This window comes from Symsagittifera roscoffensis, chromosome 7 (assembly GCF_963678635.1).
Source record: "Symsagittifera roscoffensis chromosome 7, txSymRosc1.1, whole genome shotgun sequence".
NCBI classification, from domain to species: Eukaryota; Metazoa; Xenacoelomorpha; order Acoela; family Convolutidae; genus Symsagittifera; species Symsagittifera roscoffensis.
Window position 1 is genome coordinate 16,053,864 of NC_087068.1, and position 19,545 is coordinate 16,073,408.

At 36.2% G+C, this 19,545-nt stretch overlaps 3 protein-coding genes across 3 annotated transcripts in view; all 3 read right to left on the bottom strand.

The window, feature by feature from the left end:
- LOC134850944 (centrosomal protein of 164 kDa-like) overlaps window positions 1-19,545 on the bottom strand; it is a 556,693-nt gene that overhangs the window by 185,070 nt on the left and 352,078 nt on the right. The window lies entirely within an intron of this gene.
- Window positions 1,214-6,475, bottom strand: LOC134851043 (collectin-12-like). Its single transcript, XM_063866924.1, has 9 exons — window positions 6,288-6,475; window positions 5,955-6,107; window positions 5,422-5,631; window positions 4,789-4,872; window positions 4,328-4,516; window positions 3,744-3,924; window positions 3,216-3,334; window positions 2,336-2,704; window positions 1,214-1,986 (listed from the first exon to the last, which is right to left on the bottom strand). The coding sequence occupies exons 1-9, from the start codon at window positions 6,423-6,425 to the stop codon at window positions 1,462-1,464; spliced, it is 1,968 nt and encodes a 655-aa protein (XP_063722994.1). The 5' UTR covers window positions 6,426-6,475; the 3' UTR covers window positions 1,214-1,461.
- On the bottom strand, window positions 6,736-18,393 carry LOC134851913 (kinesin heavy chain-like). The gene is made up of 8 exons (XM_063868188.1): window positions 17,934-18,393; window positions 10,335-10,540; window positions 9,524-9,668; window positions 9,130-9,350; window positions 8,668-8,808; window positions 8,240-8,374; window positions 7,448-7,641; window positions 6,736-6,820 (listed from the first exon to the last, which is right to left on the bottom strand). Exons 1-8 carry the CDS (start codon window positions 18,220-18,222, stop codon window positions 6,736-6,738), a joined length of 1,416 nt encoding a protein of 471 aa, XP_063724258.1. The 5' UTR covers window positions 18,223-18,393.

A 19,545-nucleotide genomic window follows, 5' to 3' on the forward strand; every position in this document is an offset into this window, starting at 1 on the left:
TACTACAATCATGCTTGCTACTGCCAGGACATAGAAGCTGCAACTCTTAGACTTCAACGTGCAAATGAACGGAAGTTTTTGCCGTTTTCTCTGCAACTATCTAAGATTGGAATTTTAGACATATGTTAGATGAAATTATTGAGAAGGGCTTAGCCGTCGGTGCCAAAAATTGTGAAAACAAAAAAAGTGAAAACAAAAAGTTCATATGATCGTTGCAATCGAAAAGTTCCAGCTGCAACTTCTATTTCTCGTGACTGTATAACACTAACGTGAATTCTATTGGAATTTCAAGCACGTATGCTTCGGATAGACTTGGTATCTCACTCGTAAAACAGAATGAATCTAAGCTTAAATAGTCTCGGTTCATAGTTTATGTAAAGAACGCTATAAGAACAGCCGCCATCCATCAACTCGCACTTCTGCCAATTTTGTTATGATGCAGCTCTCTCATTTTTCCTTTTTTCCTAATGACGTTTTCTCTGCAACTATCTAAGATTGGAATTTTTAGACATATGCTAGATGAAATTAATGAGACGGGCTTAGCCCTCGGGGCCGAAAATTGAAAAATCTTGTTTTTAAGGCTTTAATTAGCCAGGGTGTCAAAACTATTTTGACACCCTGGCTAATACTAATTTGATGTTCTCGCTGAGGAAATATCATGGTAACAACATAAATTTGAATTTACAGGCTCAAATTAGTTTTTTTGGAAGCTCGAAATAAGCCTCAATTCTGATGATCGAAATAAGTCGACAAAAAAACTGTTCCAGAAAATATATCAGACAACTACTGCTCCAATCCATGCACAGGATTCTCATTAGCAGCTATGTTCTGTGTACATTTAGCCCAACTTTCTGGTATAGGCTCCCTTGAACTTTTGGCAAATGTGTCGTCAAAATATATCAAAATATATATGACCGTTTTTCAATTCCGGACAAAGTAGCTCTTTCATTTCTGTTATTTGTCATTTTTGGACTAACTTCAGCCCATGAATTCAAATCCCTTGCATTGTTTGCAAGGTTGTTTTTTGATATCAAGAAGTTATGATATACTGAACAATTTACACATCGAAACAAAATTTCTCAATTTTTGAATGCGTAAATTAGCTAATCCCTTTCAATTAATTTCATCTAGCTATGTCAAAATGTCAGTCGAATATCTTAAATACATTACCAGGCCAAAGGCTTCGTAATGTAGTTGCAGAGAAAACGGCAAAAAAGTGAAAACAAAATTTTCATATGATTGTTGCAATCAAAAAGTTGCAACTGCAACTTCTATTTCTCGTGACTGTATAACACTAACGTGAATTCTATTGGAATTTCAAGCATGTATGCTTCGGATAGACTTGGTATCTCACTCGTAAAACAGAATGAATCTAAGCTTAAATAGTCTCGGTTCATAGTTTATGTAAAGAACACTATAAGAACAGCCGCCATCCATCAACTCGCACTTCTTCCAATTTAGTTATGATCCAGCTCTCTCATTTTTCCTTTTTTCTTCGTTATACATTTTCTCCCATTCTTGACATTTAGCTTGTAGTGATTTAACCATATTTTGCAATGCTGGTAATCTTTGCACTTTTAGAGTTCTGTTTTCAGCCGCTAATGCTCTGTTATTCTTTGTCACCGAGTCCAGTGTAGCTTCTAAGAAGGCCACTTGCTTCGTTGTCATCGAACCTCCACCTTGCTCTTTTTGACTCTTAGTCGAGGGCCGCCCACCTGGTTCGGATTTTGGCTTCGCGTCGACTCCCGACTCTGCCGAGCTTCCACTTTCCTCCGACTGCGGCGCTGATTCGATTCGCTCCTTATTCTTCGCAAGAGCAGCATCCATGTTCTTTTTAATTTGCGACAGATTTTGAAGTTCTGCCTCTGATGATCCTTCCTGGAGTCCGGGAGAACTGGGAACGTCATCTCCCGGTTCCAGGTGATCGTTTGCTGCATCTTCGTCTTGTAAGGCTTCGGGTCCCGCTTCTCCAGGTTCGCCCATTTCCTGAACAGTTTCAAAACTCGGCCATGGCATTGGAAATAACAATCGCATTAAAAAATCTTAAGCATTCAGCGGGATGTCTTTTTGAACTTCACTCTTTTTTGAGTCACTTCAAAAGTTATTAAATCGGATGTTTCGTTCCATCACTGGAATTCATGAAGTAACTTATATTTTGAATGAAGAATAGCTTAAAATATTTTGAACTTTCAAACTATTTGAGGTCTCTGACAATTGAGGTTTCCGAAAAAAAATGGATCGGAAAAAGGCAGCAGTTGAAAAAAAAGCTGAAAAAACCACAAGCTAGATCTCAGTAAGATTAGATTGCCCCTTATCAGCCCTTCTCACTACTAACCCCATCTTCTCCTGGAGCGCCATCACTTCCTTCTGGAGGTCCATCGGATCCCGCCGCCTCCCCAGGCTCCATTGGTTCCCCGTCCTCTCCTGGTTCCCCTTCAGCGCCTGACTCCCCAGGTTTACCATCTATACCTGGTTCTCCCTCGGCGCCTGGCTCTGGCGGTTCTCCTTCAGCGCCTGGCTCTGGCGGTTCTCCTTCGGCGCCTGGCTCTGGCGGTTCTCCATCGGCTCCTGGCTCTCCTTGCGATCCACGCATTCCTTCTTCTCCCATTCCTACACTACTTTTCAGTCTTTCATTGTCCGCCTTGGTTTTTTCAGCCATGACCTGCCATTGATCTTTCTCGTCATTCGTCTCGCCATTTTTAGCCTATAGATACACAATGACACAATCGAAAGACACAGTTGGAAAAGAGTCAATGTACTCGAGTAAAAAGAAAAAAATTAAAGACATATTTTTCGAAAAAGACCCAACTTTAGACTTTTTAAGACAAACAGATGTCCTTAAATCTCTTTGAATATCTAAAACAATTTGAGATTTGAGAAAACTTAATCAATAGGTAAATTTATCATTCCGCTGGGAAATCTGAAAACTAAATTCCACTTTCGAAACTAGAAGTCGATCAAGTTATTTGTGACCCTTACATTTTTGCTGTTCAATAGTGGAGTTTGCCTTCCCTTTAACAAAAGAAATTAAGTGAACTTCAAAAGAAATCAAAAGTCAAACCGCGAAAAGGCAAATTTGAGCCTGAAGAAATAAACGAAAAAAAATCATCAGCACCTATATAAAAGTCTGAACTAAGTTCATTGACTCTAAAAAATTTCTATTGATCAACTTGATATTAAATATTTGAGAAGCTACAATGGATATAAATTAACACCTTTTCCTCTTCCAGTTTTTGAGTCAGGTCTCTTATCTGCTTTGCGTGTTCATCATGTAGCATCTGGAGGTCAGGATCCAGCTCCATGTTGGTCAAGCCATCCTCCCCATAGCCACCCTCTAAAAATTAATTAGATCATTCCACATATAAATTTTTTACATGTCAATGAACTAGATTGAAGTTTTTTGGGCCGGCTGCATTCATTTCCTTCTGCCTCCCCATACACTGAAATACGTTTAAGAACTGCGTTTGCTTGAGACTTACCAACCCCCCCCCCCCCCACCCTCAGACTATTAAACGCTGGCAAACGCCTTTATAGAAAATTGTGTGTCGGTCTGGGTCAAAACTTCCGACTCAATTTTCTTTAAGCAAAACTAAAGAAACTACAAAACTGACTAATTTTTCTTTTAACGAAACTAAAGAAAAAAGCTTTTGAGATCCGTATGTGCAGAAGTCACGCCGATAAATCTATTTCTACCCATGCTTAAACTTTTAACAGTTTGATGTGAAACATTAAGCCCGACTGACCCTTTGCCATCTGAGCTATTCTGGCACTCCTCTCGTTGATCTTCTCCTGCAGCTCTTTCATCTCCTCGTGAGCTGACTTGAGTTCCGACTCCAGTTGGGATATCTTCTCTTTCGCCTGGTTCAACATGATCTTGTTCTCCACGTGCTCTTGTTCCCGTTCTCCCTTGTCCTCTTGCTCCTCCTGCAAAATAATGATAATAATCAAAAATAAGTTTCCTTATTAAAACAAAATAAAATAGATCCTTTCATTGCAGTTATTAAGAGACACTTATTTGCGATGATGAGATGCAAACTTTCAGAACAATTTTTCAGGTGTCTCATATAGCCCTTCTTCTCATTTTATGATATCATTTCGACTCGTTGACTCAAAGGAGTCTAATAAAGCACGTTGAATATTTATACTTCGGTTTAAAGAAGACTGAAAACTTTCCTCTCTTGCCTAAACAAGTTGAAGAGCGAGATTTATAAACTCGGTTATCACTTCATACAGTAGATGTCTTCACTTAGTCAATTGACCACATTTTGAAGACACTGAGGCCAAAAAAATACATTTTCAGGCGCCAGGGCAACTAATAAAAAACTACCTTGCTGGGTCGGCGCCCATGTTCGCCATAGTGTTTCACTTTGGTCAGAAGCACTCTCACTGCATTCAGAGTCTCGTCTGGGTTGTTCAAGTCTGCCTCCACCTCGAACTCCTTCGACTCGGGGTCGTTGCTCACTATCCTGCCCACGTCCTGGATGTCCTCCACAAGACGACCCAGCTGGGCTCCGACCTTTAATGAATATCTATCTAATCATGTTATTACAATTCATTAATTCTTTCCCGCTTTTCAGCCATTTCCATTCAAAGAACTGCTTTTATCCAGTTTTTTAATAAAATGGGGTCCAAACAGTGGTAACTGGACAAATAAAAAAAGTTAATTTGAGTTATAAAAAAGCGACCTAGTGAACTAACTATCTAACGTTACGGAAACCAAGACTATTATGATCTGAGAGTAACAAATTTTCAAACACGGTTATTTAAAAAAAACTATGCCTTTTTCACCTTCTGCTTGAGTTCCTCTGCTTCGGCCTGCTTTTGTTGTGCCTCCTCTTTTGCGCCGTCTATCTCTTTCTTGGCCTCCTCCACCTACAAAAAGAAAAATTTCATTTCGAATTAAATCGTAAAGACCTAAAAATAATAATTTAGTTCAAAATCTGGCAATATAAAAAACGATGCCGAGAAAATCTGTAAAGTAAAAAAATATAAGTTTAACTTCAGCTATTTTCTTTTAGCAGATAGCAACCACATTTTTTCACATCAGAGCCACTGGCAACATCATTATTTTATTTATGACAAAAACGACGGACGTTTGACATGTTCCGACCTGCAACTAGACAAATACTTTCACACAATTCAACTTCACGCCATTTCCTATGTGAATTCCTGTTCTATTATTCACCTCTTTAAATGGGTTTAAAACACAGGCAACCGAATAAACAAATCGAATTCGACCAACAAAAACGTTTTTTTTTACCCATTATAGCCCCCACTCCAGCCAAGAAACAAAAACATTATAGCCATCCAGGTTCATGGTTTTACTTATACGAATTTGTGGCTATATTTTGCTTATGGGTTATAATTGGAAAGAGCTCAGAAAAAGATCGGAATAAAGTGAATAAACGGAGGAGAGCTGACCTGCTGTTTTGCCTGTTGCACTTCTTCGTCCTTTTGTTTGACGGCCTCCTTGGCCTGCTGCACCTGCTCTTCCGACCCCTTGTGTCCCTCCTCCAGCCGTCTGTTCCTCTCCTTGTACTGCTCTATCTGCTGATTGGCAGCCTCTATCGCACTCTTCGCCTTCGATGAATCTCCTTGCGCCTCCTTCAGCAACTTCTCGTTCTCTTTCATCTAAAAATATTATATACGAATGGAGCTGAGCTGAATGCTATACTAATCATGTCGTATGATACTTGAATTTAAAACGAAATCAATACATTCTGATTTTTTAAGTTTTTTTTCTATAGCAAGGAAAAAAGAATTTCTTTTGATAAAAAAACTACCATTTCAATTTTTCAGTCGTTTTTTTTCTTCAAATTGTTGGGCAATAAATGTCTTAATATATAGATATCGAATTTCGAACTGCCACAAATTTTAGATATATTTTTTCAAAACCATTAACTGATTGGTTATTGAAATCAGAGATCAACCATTAGGTCCATGACATGACTTACCTTTTCTTCCAGTTCGTTTTTGGCTTTTTCTAGGTTTCCCATGTCTTCGTCTTTCTCGTCCACCAGTTTGTTCAGCTTGGCCTTTTCCTCTTTCAACTGTTTCGTCTTCAACTCCACTTCTTCTTTCAGCACCGCCAGCACGTCTTCGGGCACCTATCAAAACAAGTATGAACGATCATTTTGTACAACAACAATGATGATTTTGTACAAAATGAAAGCAACTATCTTTGGAAATGATTTAAAGCCTTCGATTACCTGTACTGGATCAAAAAATAAATCTCCCATAAATGATCCCTTAAATAATAACACGCAACAAGTTTCATGTTTTACTACCTCTCCGGCAGCTCCGCTCTCGTCGCCCGTGTCGGAAGTGTCTGCGTTTGATTCGTCCCCCTCCGAGATGCGACTTCCGTCTTTTGACTTTTCTGTGCCCGAAAAGTAAACAAAACAACACAACAACAAAGGGCACATTCCGTCGCACACTCTCGAAAAAAAATACCACAAATTAAGTCAAGATTTGAAATAATTTTGAAAATTGAATCCCTGCCTTGTTTTTCACCAAAAATAACTTAACAAAAGCTTGATAAACTTTTCTGAATAATCAATTTACTTGATACAAAATGAAATACGAACGCAATGATTGACGGTTAAAAATCGCGGTACCCAACTTTTGGAATAATTATCATTGGTTTGAAAAAACGAAGTCCGCCAAAACATAACCCCCATCTAAAAAACGGTGACTAAAGAGTGTGCGACATAGTGAGCCCTCTCTTGATGTCAATCAAATACAGTTCAATTCAATCTCACTTGATGACTTCTTCTTCTTGGCCTTCGAACCCTTGGCCTTCGAGGTGGCAATCGAGGTCCTATAACAGTCATGGACAATTCAGTTATAATTTTATTTTTCATTAAATAATGGCAAATCAAACATTATGTACAAAAGAATAGCAATGAGTGGACAGCTAACGAACCTATAAGGGTTGCATAACGCTGGTCGACATGAACGAATTAAGTGGACATGATCAGAAATGACAAGAGAGTAGCTCGAGATAGTATAAGAACTTCCTCCATTAAATGTACGATTTAATCAGTGGAGTGCGCAGAAACTTCTTTACCAGCAGGTGCGGCATTTTGAAAACTTTTGGTTGAAAAAATGTGGATTCTTAATATAACACTGCGCTCGCATGTGTAAATACTTAGCTTTCAAGGCGTCGGTAACAAATGAATGTGTAAGAAAAACAAAATTCCCACCCTTTTAGTGCACAATGGTTAAAAAACGTAAAATATAACCCAAATTATATTCAAAAAGAAAATTTATCACGTGGAAAAAACACGACTCAAAATTTATCCGCTGTTAAAGATTATTTTCGTTAAATCTGTCAAAAAAAGTAATGTATACGCCAGTAGAAGGGAAAATAATTTCTTGTTTCATAGTGGTTTGGAAGAATGGACACTGCAATTTAAAAAAAAAACAAAAAACAGGCCATAACTACACTTTCCTCGACAGTCTGTCCTTGAGACGCTCCTTGTCTCTGAGCTCATTCGGGTCTCCCTCGTCCCCGTCTGCATCATTATCTTCATCGCCATCATCATCATCATCATCTCCGTCCTTTCCCTTCTTCCCCCCACCCTTTGTGTCGAAATCCATGCCCTTCTCAACCAGCTTGATCAACTGGTCAATGTCAATCTATGAAGGCATGCGAGAATGAAAACAAGAAATGGATCCTACCCGAAAATCTAAATTGAGGCGATTTTTGTCACAATACTACAATAATTGAGGGATTACAACATTGATTTTAATAGTAGAAAAAGGGTGGGTTTCCAAGATTTAATCATATTATACAAAAAAGCATGACTCGCAATGTTTTTTTTTCTGACAGGAAGAAGCCAACAAAACAAAAGCGTGATAAGCAACAAATTGCGATAAGAAGTAAATTAAGTTATCAGCAAGCAATTACAGAAAAAGCAGAAAAAACGGGAACCCATAAACACTTAAAAAGTCAAATGCAAAAATAAAGCCTCAAAAGTGTCATCCCAAAAATAAAAGCCGCAAAAATTAAAATTCGATATAATTTATCAAAAAGGCGTTTCAAACGAGCTTTTATTCTTCTAAGTGTCTATTATTCACTTTTTAAAACTGATCATACTCCTTTATTTCAGGCACTTCAAAACAAAAAAAAACTATTTGGGAATTAATTTAAAACTCAGTGATACTTTGCGGGGCAAAGAGTTAATAAATAGCAACTCCAGTTTGAGAGGAGAATGCTACCACTCCAAATACTGACCTGTTCTTTCTTCTTGGGCTCCTTCTTATCTCTCCACTGCTTCGTCTCTTTGCACAGCTTCAGCACCAACTCCTTCACCTTGTCCATGTGTTTGTTCACTTTCACAAACCGATTTCTCCACTCGGCTGCCGAAACCTTAACATGTTTCGCGAATGAAAACAAAAATTAAGTCAATAAACACGAAGGCAAAATCAAGTCGTTGCAAAATCTAGGAAAATAAAAATTTTACACTGATTGTATACAGCAGTTTTGACATTTTCGTTGACATAATGCCACAAACATCAGGCAAATACTATATTGCAATACTCAAACTAGCCCTTTTTAGCTTTAAATATAGCTTTGATAGCAATATTTCACTAGGGTTAGAACAAATTAGAAACTCCAATTACACAAGTAAAACAATTCTTATTTGCTTAAGATGTTTATACCTCGACGTTGGCCTTTACGACGTTCTTGATGGTCTTGGCTCTCACTCCGAATTGGAGGGTGGAGATTGTCTCTCCCTCGTTGTACTGAGCAGGCGACACACAGATAATCACAGTTGTCCTCGCATTTCCACCCAGACTTTGCTGCAAAAAAACTATGTTTATTCAATCATTTAAATAACAAGAACTACTTAATTCAAAAACAAAAACAAATGAGTTCTTGCATGTCCTTTTGTTGTCGGCTGGATACTCGTCATACAATTATCTTCAACGAAATTTCCAATTGGGGCTTATTGTCGATGCATTGACCAAACAATTTTCGCGAAGACATCTTACGCGTTATTATAAATTGGTAACAAGAAGTCAATCATTAAATTCTAAGAGGAGGCGGTTCAGGATAGGGTATGACCTTCAGCAGTGCTGCCTTTTAAAGCCACCCTCCTACAAAAAGTACACAAATTTCACCTGAAGAATCCTAGTCAATTTACTGTCTCTGTAGGGCACGTGTGCTCTGTTGTTCTCAGTCAGTGCCGAGATCACATTGCCCAGACAGGACAGAGACTTGTTGATGTTCTTCGCCTCCGTTAGTCTCTCTCCTTCGGCCCCCGATTTGCTCACTTTCTCACTGCCTGCCAGATCCACAAGGTACAGTCGACCAGTGGTCTTCTTGTGGTTCTCCTTGTCATCTGAAGAACACAAAAAGATTCCAACGGTTTGCATTCGGCATTTTTGAATTTAGAATTAATTTTACAAAATTGTATACCTTTCTCACTGTAATTCTAGACCCGCTATGACCTAATCGGTATTAAAAAACTAGCACTGCAAATGTTTGCACCATTTACTCAAGAAGCCTTCTCACCCTGAACGACTACCATTTGGAAGACGGAGTGGGATCTGCTGCTCCTCTCATTCATGTTAGTGCCTGCTGTGTGTCTGTTCTTTTTCCCCTTATTAATCAGCACATTGATCTCTTTCGAACTGTTGCAGTTCTCCTCCGTCAGATTCTAAAACACAATCAACCATTGCCGGTTACTGTGCGAGTAGCACACAAGGTTCCGATCACAGCGATTTAAAAAAAAACTATTTTTCTTCAAATTTGTTTTTTTTTGGGTGTGTGTGTGCAGAGAGAGAGAGAGAGAGAGAAAAAAATCAATCTTGAAAATAATACTAATTGAGTTATTATTGCAAGCTTCGGAACAAAAACCACCCAAAAAGTTTTTTATAGCTTAATAAAATTCGCAAATTGGAAACTTTTTTCAAATTTTATTATATCAATCGAAGCATGATTCGTCTTGCTTAATATGATATATCACTTGACTTTATCTGACTTTAATTTTTAACACCTGATTTTGCAAGGAAAAGAATGGGAAGTTACAAAGGAAAAACTGAAATACACTCGAATACACTCAGTGGTCGGAAAAAAATTCAAGCAATACATTTGCTCTGCCCAATACCCACCTTATAGCGCGTTTTAACCAGGATACAAGTTGGCTTGGATCACTCACTCAAAAATAAAGTTTCATTTTTCGATAGTGAGGTTTCCATTTCTTATCTCGATGATGAAATCTTTATGCCATACGAAGCACTTCAAATAAAGTGAGCAGTCATCAATTCAAATCTACGACATATTATTCAGAAGCAACCAAATCGTTTCCACTGACAACACTCACCTTAACATATGGTGACCTGAACTTGTCTTCGTGAATGGGCAGATTGGTCTTGGATTTATCCAGCAGATCCCTGATCACTTCATTGTATATCTCGAAGTATGCCACCTTCACATTCAAACTCACTTTCTTCTCCTCTTTACTGTGCTCGTAGATGTCTTCTATGATTCGAGGGATGATGCCTTTCATCTCTTTGTCCTTCAGCTCACCTATGAACCAATACACTTTTTCACGTGATATCGTAATGAGCTCAAACTACATTGTCGAAAAACTTAGAACCAAAAACAGATTGCATCCTATTGACTAAAATCTATTCAGAATTTTCAAAATGAATATCGAAGTCCCCAAAAAATAAGTTTTCCGATTTTATTTTGGTAATTTGAGTTTGAAATGTTTTCGTTCATACCGGAGCCCCAAAAAACGAAACCATTTGGTGCATATATTGGAGTTAATCATCAATAGTTTATAATGATTACAGACAACCTTTCCAAACTTATACTGAGGATAATTTCATTGCTTCATAAGTTATTCGGCATTATTAATCCGACCATTGAAAATGGGGAGGAACTTTGTATTCGGCAGTGTTTCAGTTTTTTTTGTTTTCCACGCAAATCCAGCTACAACAATAAATCATCGGATTGGGTTAAGTGATATATCATATTAAAGCATTGTCAGTCGTGATTCGCAAGACATTTAAAAATTTTGAAAAAGATTTCCAAGAGTTGAGATAAACCGGTTTGAAATTTTCGATTTTTCGTCTTAATTCGAGCGAATAAAGCAAGCGAGCAGGCTTACAACAGCTTAATTAGGAGAAATTTAAAATTTAAGCCCTAATTACTTAATTTTAAGCAAGTAAAACTAATGTTTGGAGTTTTGTAGCTCCATTCTGGGAACAAAAAAAACTTTCTGCAAACAAATTGGGAAAAAAATTGAAACCTTTTGATTTTTTTGTTTTTGTTTCTCTAGTCAATTTTCTAAAAAAAATGTTTGTGTATTATTTGCCTGTATTACTGTGAATGTCAAATATGCTTGAAATATAGTTTTACATCCGAATTTTTTAACATCCCACACAGAAAAACTAATTTGAGAAAAAAACAAAGCTTTATCTTGTAGTTTTTTCAAAGACTATGGTCAAAACATTCTGTGCTACTTGCACAGTAACCGGATTTCCTTGTTTTTAATTAACTTTATTAGCACTAATACGTTCAAAGAGATCACTTGTTGGGATAGATTATATGACATATCTCATCCATTGATTGTTGCAGCTATACAGCTCTTTACCCTAACTTCAATTTGAAAAATAAATATATACACAGAGGCGAAGCTGCGCTTCTCAAACACTAGAGAGAAAAAGCAGCTCTATAAAGTGACATAAAGAAAAGGTATAAAAAAGCCTTGAAGAAAAAAATTTTGCTGTGGCGGATTCGATCCTATGACCAGGAGATTTAAAGACCTCTGTACTCGCATCTACGCCATGGGCCCTTGACAATTTGCCAACAAATAAAAGAGGTTCATATGCAAACAAATTTTGAATGGGATACAGCACAAGTGGCAGCAACTACAAATAGACACAATTTAGCATGTTATAATTTGGACTATAAAAAAATGAAGTCATCCACAGTAACTTTGCATGTCACAAATTGGGAATAATAAAGCCAAATTATGTATAAATTATGCATTACAAAAAAAACTGCGATATATTGAATTGGAAAATTTCGGAAATTGAGTTTTTATTATTGTACACTTGTTTGAAACAAATTGCTTTTTTGGGTTCATTTGATGAATTAAAAATACATCAACTGTGTTAACTTATTACTAATCGAATGTCAAAGCACATGCTATCAAATAGCCGTAAAAGTGCCACCAAAAGTGGCACCAAAATTTGCAATTTAGATTGAAAAAAAGAATAGTCGTACTATTACACAACGCTCGCAGAGGTAAATTAGGATAGTATCTGCAAATATATAAAAACCTCCAGCAATCCAAGTTTTATTACTGTTTTCAAAAAATTTTCAAATGGAGTACTCTCTGAATGATTTCTTTGAATTTGAAATCGTAGACTTGACTCCAAAATTTCACCTAAATAGTTTTTCACAAAACAATGAATGTTTTTGTATGTACAAAGAACTCAAATAAATTTTCAATCTAAATAAAATATCTGCAAAATACTACACTTGAACCCGAGCTTCGCATAAAGTGCGATACAAAAACGTAACCAAGTGTTCCGTCAAAAATTAAATTGATAGTAAGAAATGAGAAACTTTTGAGTATTCCAGAAGGGACAAAAAGTGATTATTTAACACACCTAAGATATAGAAAAATGGCCCGCCTACATTTCTTTGATTTGTTTTTTTTTCTGAAATTCGATTCATGAAAGCTTCTTTAAAATGACTCTTCATGATCTTAACTGCAATAAAACTTGTCAGCGTGATTAAGTGAACAAACTTTTACATCAATTCTTACATTCAAATTATCGTACGAACAATCTTTAAACAGCATATGTTGAAATCTTTCGAGGCAACGCAGACTGAAAAAAAAACTCACTGGAAAAACTTCACACCAAAAAGGAACCGTTAAAAAAAACTGAGAAAATCTTATTATTTTCTTTAATGTTGCAATAAATTGAACCATAAATTCAATGATTTGATTATGACAAGTGTTAAATTTCTAGACAATACTTCATTCATTGGCTTCCTGTGCCTAAGATAAAAACTAAAAAAATAACAAATTTTCAAAGAAATCGGTCTAGCATCTGTATCAAAAAAATACAACCATTACATGAGCACATCGAAAAGACTTTCAATTTATCTTTAAACTGCTCAAAAAACAAATAGGCTTTTTTCCAGTCCCCCCTTTCAAATTCAAATTTGAAGAGCTTATTTAACGTTGTCATATTGCAATGAAATTTGGCGTGGTGAACAAATTGACAACTGTGAACAGATTTGTTCTTCATACTTTACAGCGTAACATCACGCATTTAGCCGTAATAACACGTAAAACAAACATAAAACTCGGTATTTTGAAAGGGGGGAACTGGAAAAGAGCCAACAAATAATAGGCAGAAACAATAGACTATCAATTATTTTTCATTCAGGTGGAAAAATTTTAGTTTGCCATAAAAACATGCCGGAGTTGATCTCTTCAAAGTGGTAGTACTACTAAAATCGTATCTAAAACATTCGAACTTCTTATTGTGAAAACTATTGAAATAACAAGAAACGCATTGTGACAACGTTAAATAGACTTATCAAAATTGAATTTGAAAAGCTCTTTTCCAGTTTCCCCCCTTTCAAATTCAATTTTGAAAAGTCTATTTAACGTTGTCACAACGCAATGCAATTTGGCGTGGTGAACAAATCGACAATTCTGAACAGATTTGTTCTTCATACTTCACAGCTTAAAATCACGCATTTAGCCGTGATAACACGTAAAACAAACATAAAGCTCGGTATTTTGAAATGGGGGAACTGGAAAAGAGCCCTAAGCCAACAATAATTAGGCCGACATCTATTTTTTCACACAAACCCCCAGAGTTTTGTAAAATTAGTAAGGAACAAACAGATGTAGCATGCAAATTGCAGCATGAACAATTTTTTGAAAACTGAATTTAGTGATTTAACGAATAAAAACTTTAAACTAAACATGGGGCTCAAAAACTAAAGCCAGGTTTAGGTTGTCAGATTGGCACGCTAATCCAATAAGACACACACTCTTGATAAAAGAAACAGATACTCGTGTACAGTGATAAAGAGAAAATGCACTTAACAATTGCAGAGATAAAAAGAGCTTATATAACAACCATATAAAAAATTTTTAAGTTGTGACTGAAGAATTCGGATCTTTTCCACTCCCCCTCACATTTCAGAACAAATAAATTTACAATAGTCAGTTTGTTCACCATGCGAAATTTCATTACATTATGACAACGTAAAATTAATTTTTCAAAATCAAATGTGGGGGAAGTCGCAAAGAGCCGGCAAGTTTCCTCATCATTATGATATCTATTGCAACCGACATCTGATACTTTAAAAGATTTAGGGGGGATTAAAAATCAGTTTTGCTCATCTGAAATTAACGAAAAAAAATACTCGACCTCGCGAAAATTGTAAATCAGCGATGTTTAATTATAATTTGAACTATTGCCAGCAAATTCTTTTAACTGCGATTCCAAATACTCTTAAAAAGCGGTTGGCTCTTTTCCGGTCCCCCTTTTGGTTTTTTGAGAAAATAGATTTTTCCATTAGGTTTTTCATCAGGGCTATTTTTCCTTTTCTCCCACCTCACATATGCATAAATTTTATGTTGTACCGAGGGCTTTTACAAGGTTAAGTAACACGTAAAACAAACATAAAACTCGGTATTTTGAAAGGGGGGAACTGGAAAAGAGCCAACAAATAATAGGCAGAAACAATAGACTATCAATTATTTTTCATTCAGGTGGAAAAATTTTAGTTTGCCATAAAAACATGCCGGAGCTGATCTCTTCAAAGCGATAGTACTACTAAAATCGTATCTAAAACATTCGAACTTCTTATTGTGAAAACTGTTGAAATAACAAGAAACGCATTGTGACAACGTTAAATAGACTTTTCAAAATTGAATTTGAAAGGCTTTTTTCCAGTTTCCGGCCTTTCAAATTCAATTTTGAAAAGTCTATTTAACGTTGTCACAATGCAATGCAATTTGGCGTGGTGAACAAATCGACCATTCTGAACAGATTTGTTCTTCATACTTTACAGCTTAAAATCACGCATTTAGCCGTGATAACACGTAAAACAAACATAAAGCTAGGTATTTTGAAAGGGGGGAACTGGAAAAAAGCCCTAAGCCAACAATAATTAGGCCGACATCTATGTTTTCACACAAAACCCCAGAGTTTTGTAAAATTAGTAGGGAACAAACAGATGTAGCATGCAAATTGCAGTATGAATAATTTTTTGAAGTTAATTTTGTGATTTAACGAATAAAAATTTTAAATTAAACATGGGGTTCAAAAACTAAAGCCAGGTTTAGGTTGTCAGTTTGGCACGCTAATCCAATAAGACACACTCTTGATAAAAAAACTGATACTCGTGTACAGTGATAAAGAGAAAATGCATTTAACAATTGCAGAGATAAAAAGAGCTTATATAACAACCATATAAAAATTTTATAAGTTGTGACTGAAGAATTCGGATCTTTTCCACTCAGTTTGTTCACCATGCAAAATTTCATTACATTATGACAACGTAACATTAGTTTTTCAAAATCAAATGTGGGGGAAGTCGCAAAGAGCCGGCAAGTTTCCTCATCATTATGATATCTATTGCAACCGACATCTGATACTTTTAAAAATTTAGGGGAGATTAAAAATCAGTTTTGCTCATCTGAAATTAACGAAAAAAATACTCGACCTCGCGAAAATTGTAAATGAGCGATGTTTAATTATAATTTGAAACATTGCCAGCAAATTATTTTGACTGCGATTCCAAATACTCTTAAAAAGCGGTTGGCTCTTTTCCGGTCCGCCTTTTGGTTTTTGAGAAAATAGATTTTTCCATTAGGTTTTCCATCAGGGCTCTTTTTCCTTTTTCCCCACCTCACATATGCATAAATTTTATGTTGTACCGAGGGCTTTTACAAGGTTAAGTAACAAGTAAAACAAACATAAAACTCGGTATTTTGAAAGGGGGGAACTGGAAAAGAGCCAACAAATAATAGGCAGAAACAATAGACTATCAATTATTTTTCATTAAGGTGGAAAAATTTTAGTTTGCCATAAAAACACGGAGCTGATCTCTTCAAAGTGATAGTACTACTAAAATCGTATCTAAAACATTCGAACTTCTTATTGTGAAAAATGTTGAAATAACAAGAAACGCATTGTGACAACGTTAAATAGACTTTTCAAAATTGAATTTGAAAGGCTCTTTTCCAGTTTCCCCCCTTTCAAATTCAATTTTGAAAAATCTATTTAACCTTGTCACAATACAATGCAATTTGGCGTGGTGAACAAATCGACAATTCTGAACAGATTTGTTTTTCATAATTTACAGCTTAAAATCACGCATTAAAGCCGTAATAACACGTAAAACAAACATAAAGCTCGGTATTTTGAAAGGGGGAACTGGAAAAGAGCCCTAAGCCAACAATAATTAGGCCGACATCTATGTTTTCACACAAACCCCCAGAGTTTTGTAAAATTAGTCAGGAACAAACAGATGTAGCATGCAAATTGCGGTATGAATAATTTTTTGAAACTTAATTTTGTGATTTAACGAATAAAAATTTTAAATTAAACATGGGGCTCAAAAACTAAAGCCAGGTTTAGGTTGTCAGATTGGCACGCTAATCCAATAAGACACACACTCTTGATAAAAAAAACTGATACTCGTCTACAGTGATAAAGAGAAAATGCATTTAACAATTGCAGAGATAAAAAGAGCTTATATAACAACCATATAAAATTTTTATAAGTTATGACTGAAGCATTCGGATCTTTTCCACTCCCCCTCACATTTCAGAACAAATAAATTTACAATAGTCAGTTTGTTCACCATGCAAAAATTCATTACATTATGACAACGTAAAATTAGTTTTTCAAAATCAAATGTGGGGGAAGTCGCAAAGAGCCGGCAAGTTTCCTCATCATTATGATATCTATTGCAACCGACATCTGATACTTTTAAAGATTTAGGGAAGACTAAAAATCAGTTTTGCTCATCTGAAATTAACGAAAAAAAATACTCGGCCTCTCGAAAATTGTAAATGAGCGATGTTTAATTATAATTTGAAATATTGCCAGCAAACTCTTTTAACTGCGATTCCAAATACCCTTAAAAAACGGTTGGCTCTTTTCCGGTCCCCCTTTGAATTTTTTGAGAAAAAAGATTTTTCCATTAGGTTTTCCATCAGGGCTCTTTTTCCTTTTCCCCCACCTCACATATGCATAAATTTTATGTTGTACCGAGGGCTTTTACAAGGTTAAGTATGAAGACCAGGCTCTTTTCCAGTTTTCCCTTTCAAAATACCGAGTTTTATTTTTGTTTTACGTGTTATTACGGCTAAATGCGTGATGTAACGCTATAAAGTATGAAGAACAAATCTGTTCACAATTGTCGATTTGTTCACCACGCCAAATTTCATTGCATTATGACAACGTTAATTAAGCTTGTCAAAATTGATTTTGAAAGGGGGAACTGGAAAAGAGCCGAAGACCAATATGTTTTTCATAGCCTAATTAGTCCACATACCGATTTTTATAACAACCCGATAATGTGAACAAATTTTGGCTAGTGAAATTTCGCGGCTCTTTTCCAGTTCCCCCCTTTCAAAATAACGAGTTTTATATTTGTTTTACGTGTTATTACGGCTAAATGCGTGAAGTTACGCTGTAAAGTATGAAGAACAAATCTGTTCAGAATTGTCGATTTGTTCACCACGCCAAATTTCATTGCATTGTGACAACGTTGAATAGGCTTTTCAAAATTGAATTTGAAAGGGGGGGACTGTAAAAGAGCCAATTTCGCTGGTGGGAGGGGAAGGAAAAAGAGCCTCCATTAGCTGTCTGCCTCAAACTTTTCGGCAAGATGAGCTAGGCCATAAAATTCGAATTACACGCACCTTCCATAGTGAATGTCTTTCCTGATGATGTCTGTCCGTATGCGAATATAGTCCCATTAAATCCTTTCAGAATGTCGTCCACCACTTTCTTCGCTCCCGCATCATAAACTTCTTCCTGGGTCGATTCAGGTCCACAAACTGCATCGAAATTGTACTTTTTTGGCTTTCCTTCTATTTGTATCTGTTGCTGATTGACACATTTGACTGTCGCTTTTTCACCCTTTTTCTTTTCTTTGTCATTCAGCGGGCGAACCCGGCACACGACTTTCACGTTCTCCTTGCCACCCATTTAAATGAGTGTCCAGGAGTACTAACCACTACGAGTAATAAATTTCTCAACAGTAATAAAAGAGTTTTGCTTTTAGGTTACAATATATTGTTCAACTTCTACGCGTAGGAATTTTCTTCATGTCATTCTTACATTTATCCTTTTAAGGGCTAATTTACTGTCCCCCTCCTTTTGATTGTTTCCGAAACAACGTGTCACCATGAGAAAGTTATTATTTTTAAACTTCTTTCATGCAAATTGCCATATGAAAAACGTTTAAGTAACTGCATTTTGTAAATATAAAGGAAATAGGAAACTGCAAAAAAGCCCTTTTTAGTTGCTGAGTCAGTATGGTGAAAGTATTAGATTGTAAGTTTGTCTGAGATATATTTTAGATTTTTCTTTGTTCCGATTGAGTTACTTCGTGAAAAGTCAAACTTGGTTGTGGAATATTGATTAAAAATCCACGTGCTTATTTAGACGCTATGTGACCTTAACGTTGAACCCTTCGGAAAAACTGATTTCATACTCGTTTCTTCATTCCTTTGATCCCAAAAAAGTCGAGGATCAAAGTGACGTACGGTTTATAATCATTTATTTTTCACAAGTCATTTTTTATGGCCTCCCATTAATTTATGTTGAAATCGGGCATCCTAAAGGCTACTTAGTTATAAATTATACTAAAACACGTCGTTCAAAACAAACTTAAACACCTTTTTTCATACACTAGTCGCCTTTTTAAGAATGGGAGGCAAACTTGATAATTGCCAATAAGCCTCTGAATTTTTTTGAGACTTTGTGTATATAAGGATAGGTGTTTCGTCACCTGTTAATTGGCGATGGTGTTTGGCTCTTTTTTTTAAACTTGAAGATCGCTTTCCTTTCCAATGCATTAATCATATAGTGTAACGAAAGGTTTGATTAGTTGAAGTATGAAGCCAAAACATGTTTGTCATGACCTAATCAGTCCGCATACTAACTGTTGTACCAATCGAAGGCTCTTTTCCACTTTCAACCCCACCTTACAGAATATCGATTTCTGTTTGTTTTCCGTGTTATTACGGCTGAATGCGTATGTTACGATGTGAACACAGAGGCAAAGCTTTACGTCATAAACATTAGCGATAACACGGCAAAAAGCAGCTCTAGAAAGTGCAATAAGAAAAAAAAAAAAAGAAGCCTCGAATTATCAAAAATTCGGCTAGGTCTAGAATTCGATCTGCGACCTACTGCAATCAAGAGATTTTCAGTCTCACGCTCTAACCACTCAGCCACGCAAGCTTAGCCAGCGACAAACACTAGTCACAAATATGCTAATAAATTGCCAAGGCCATTCAGCAAAAA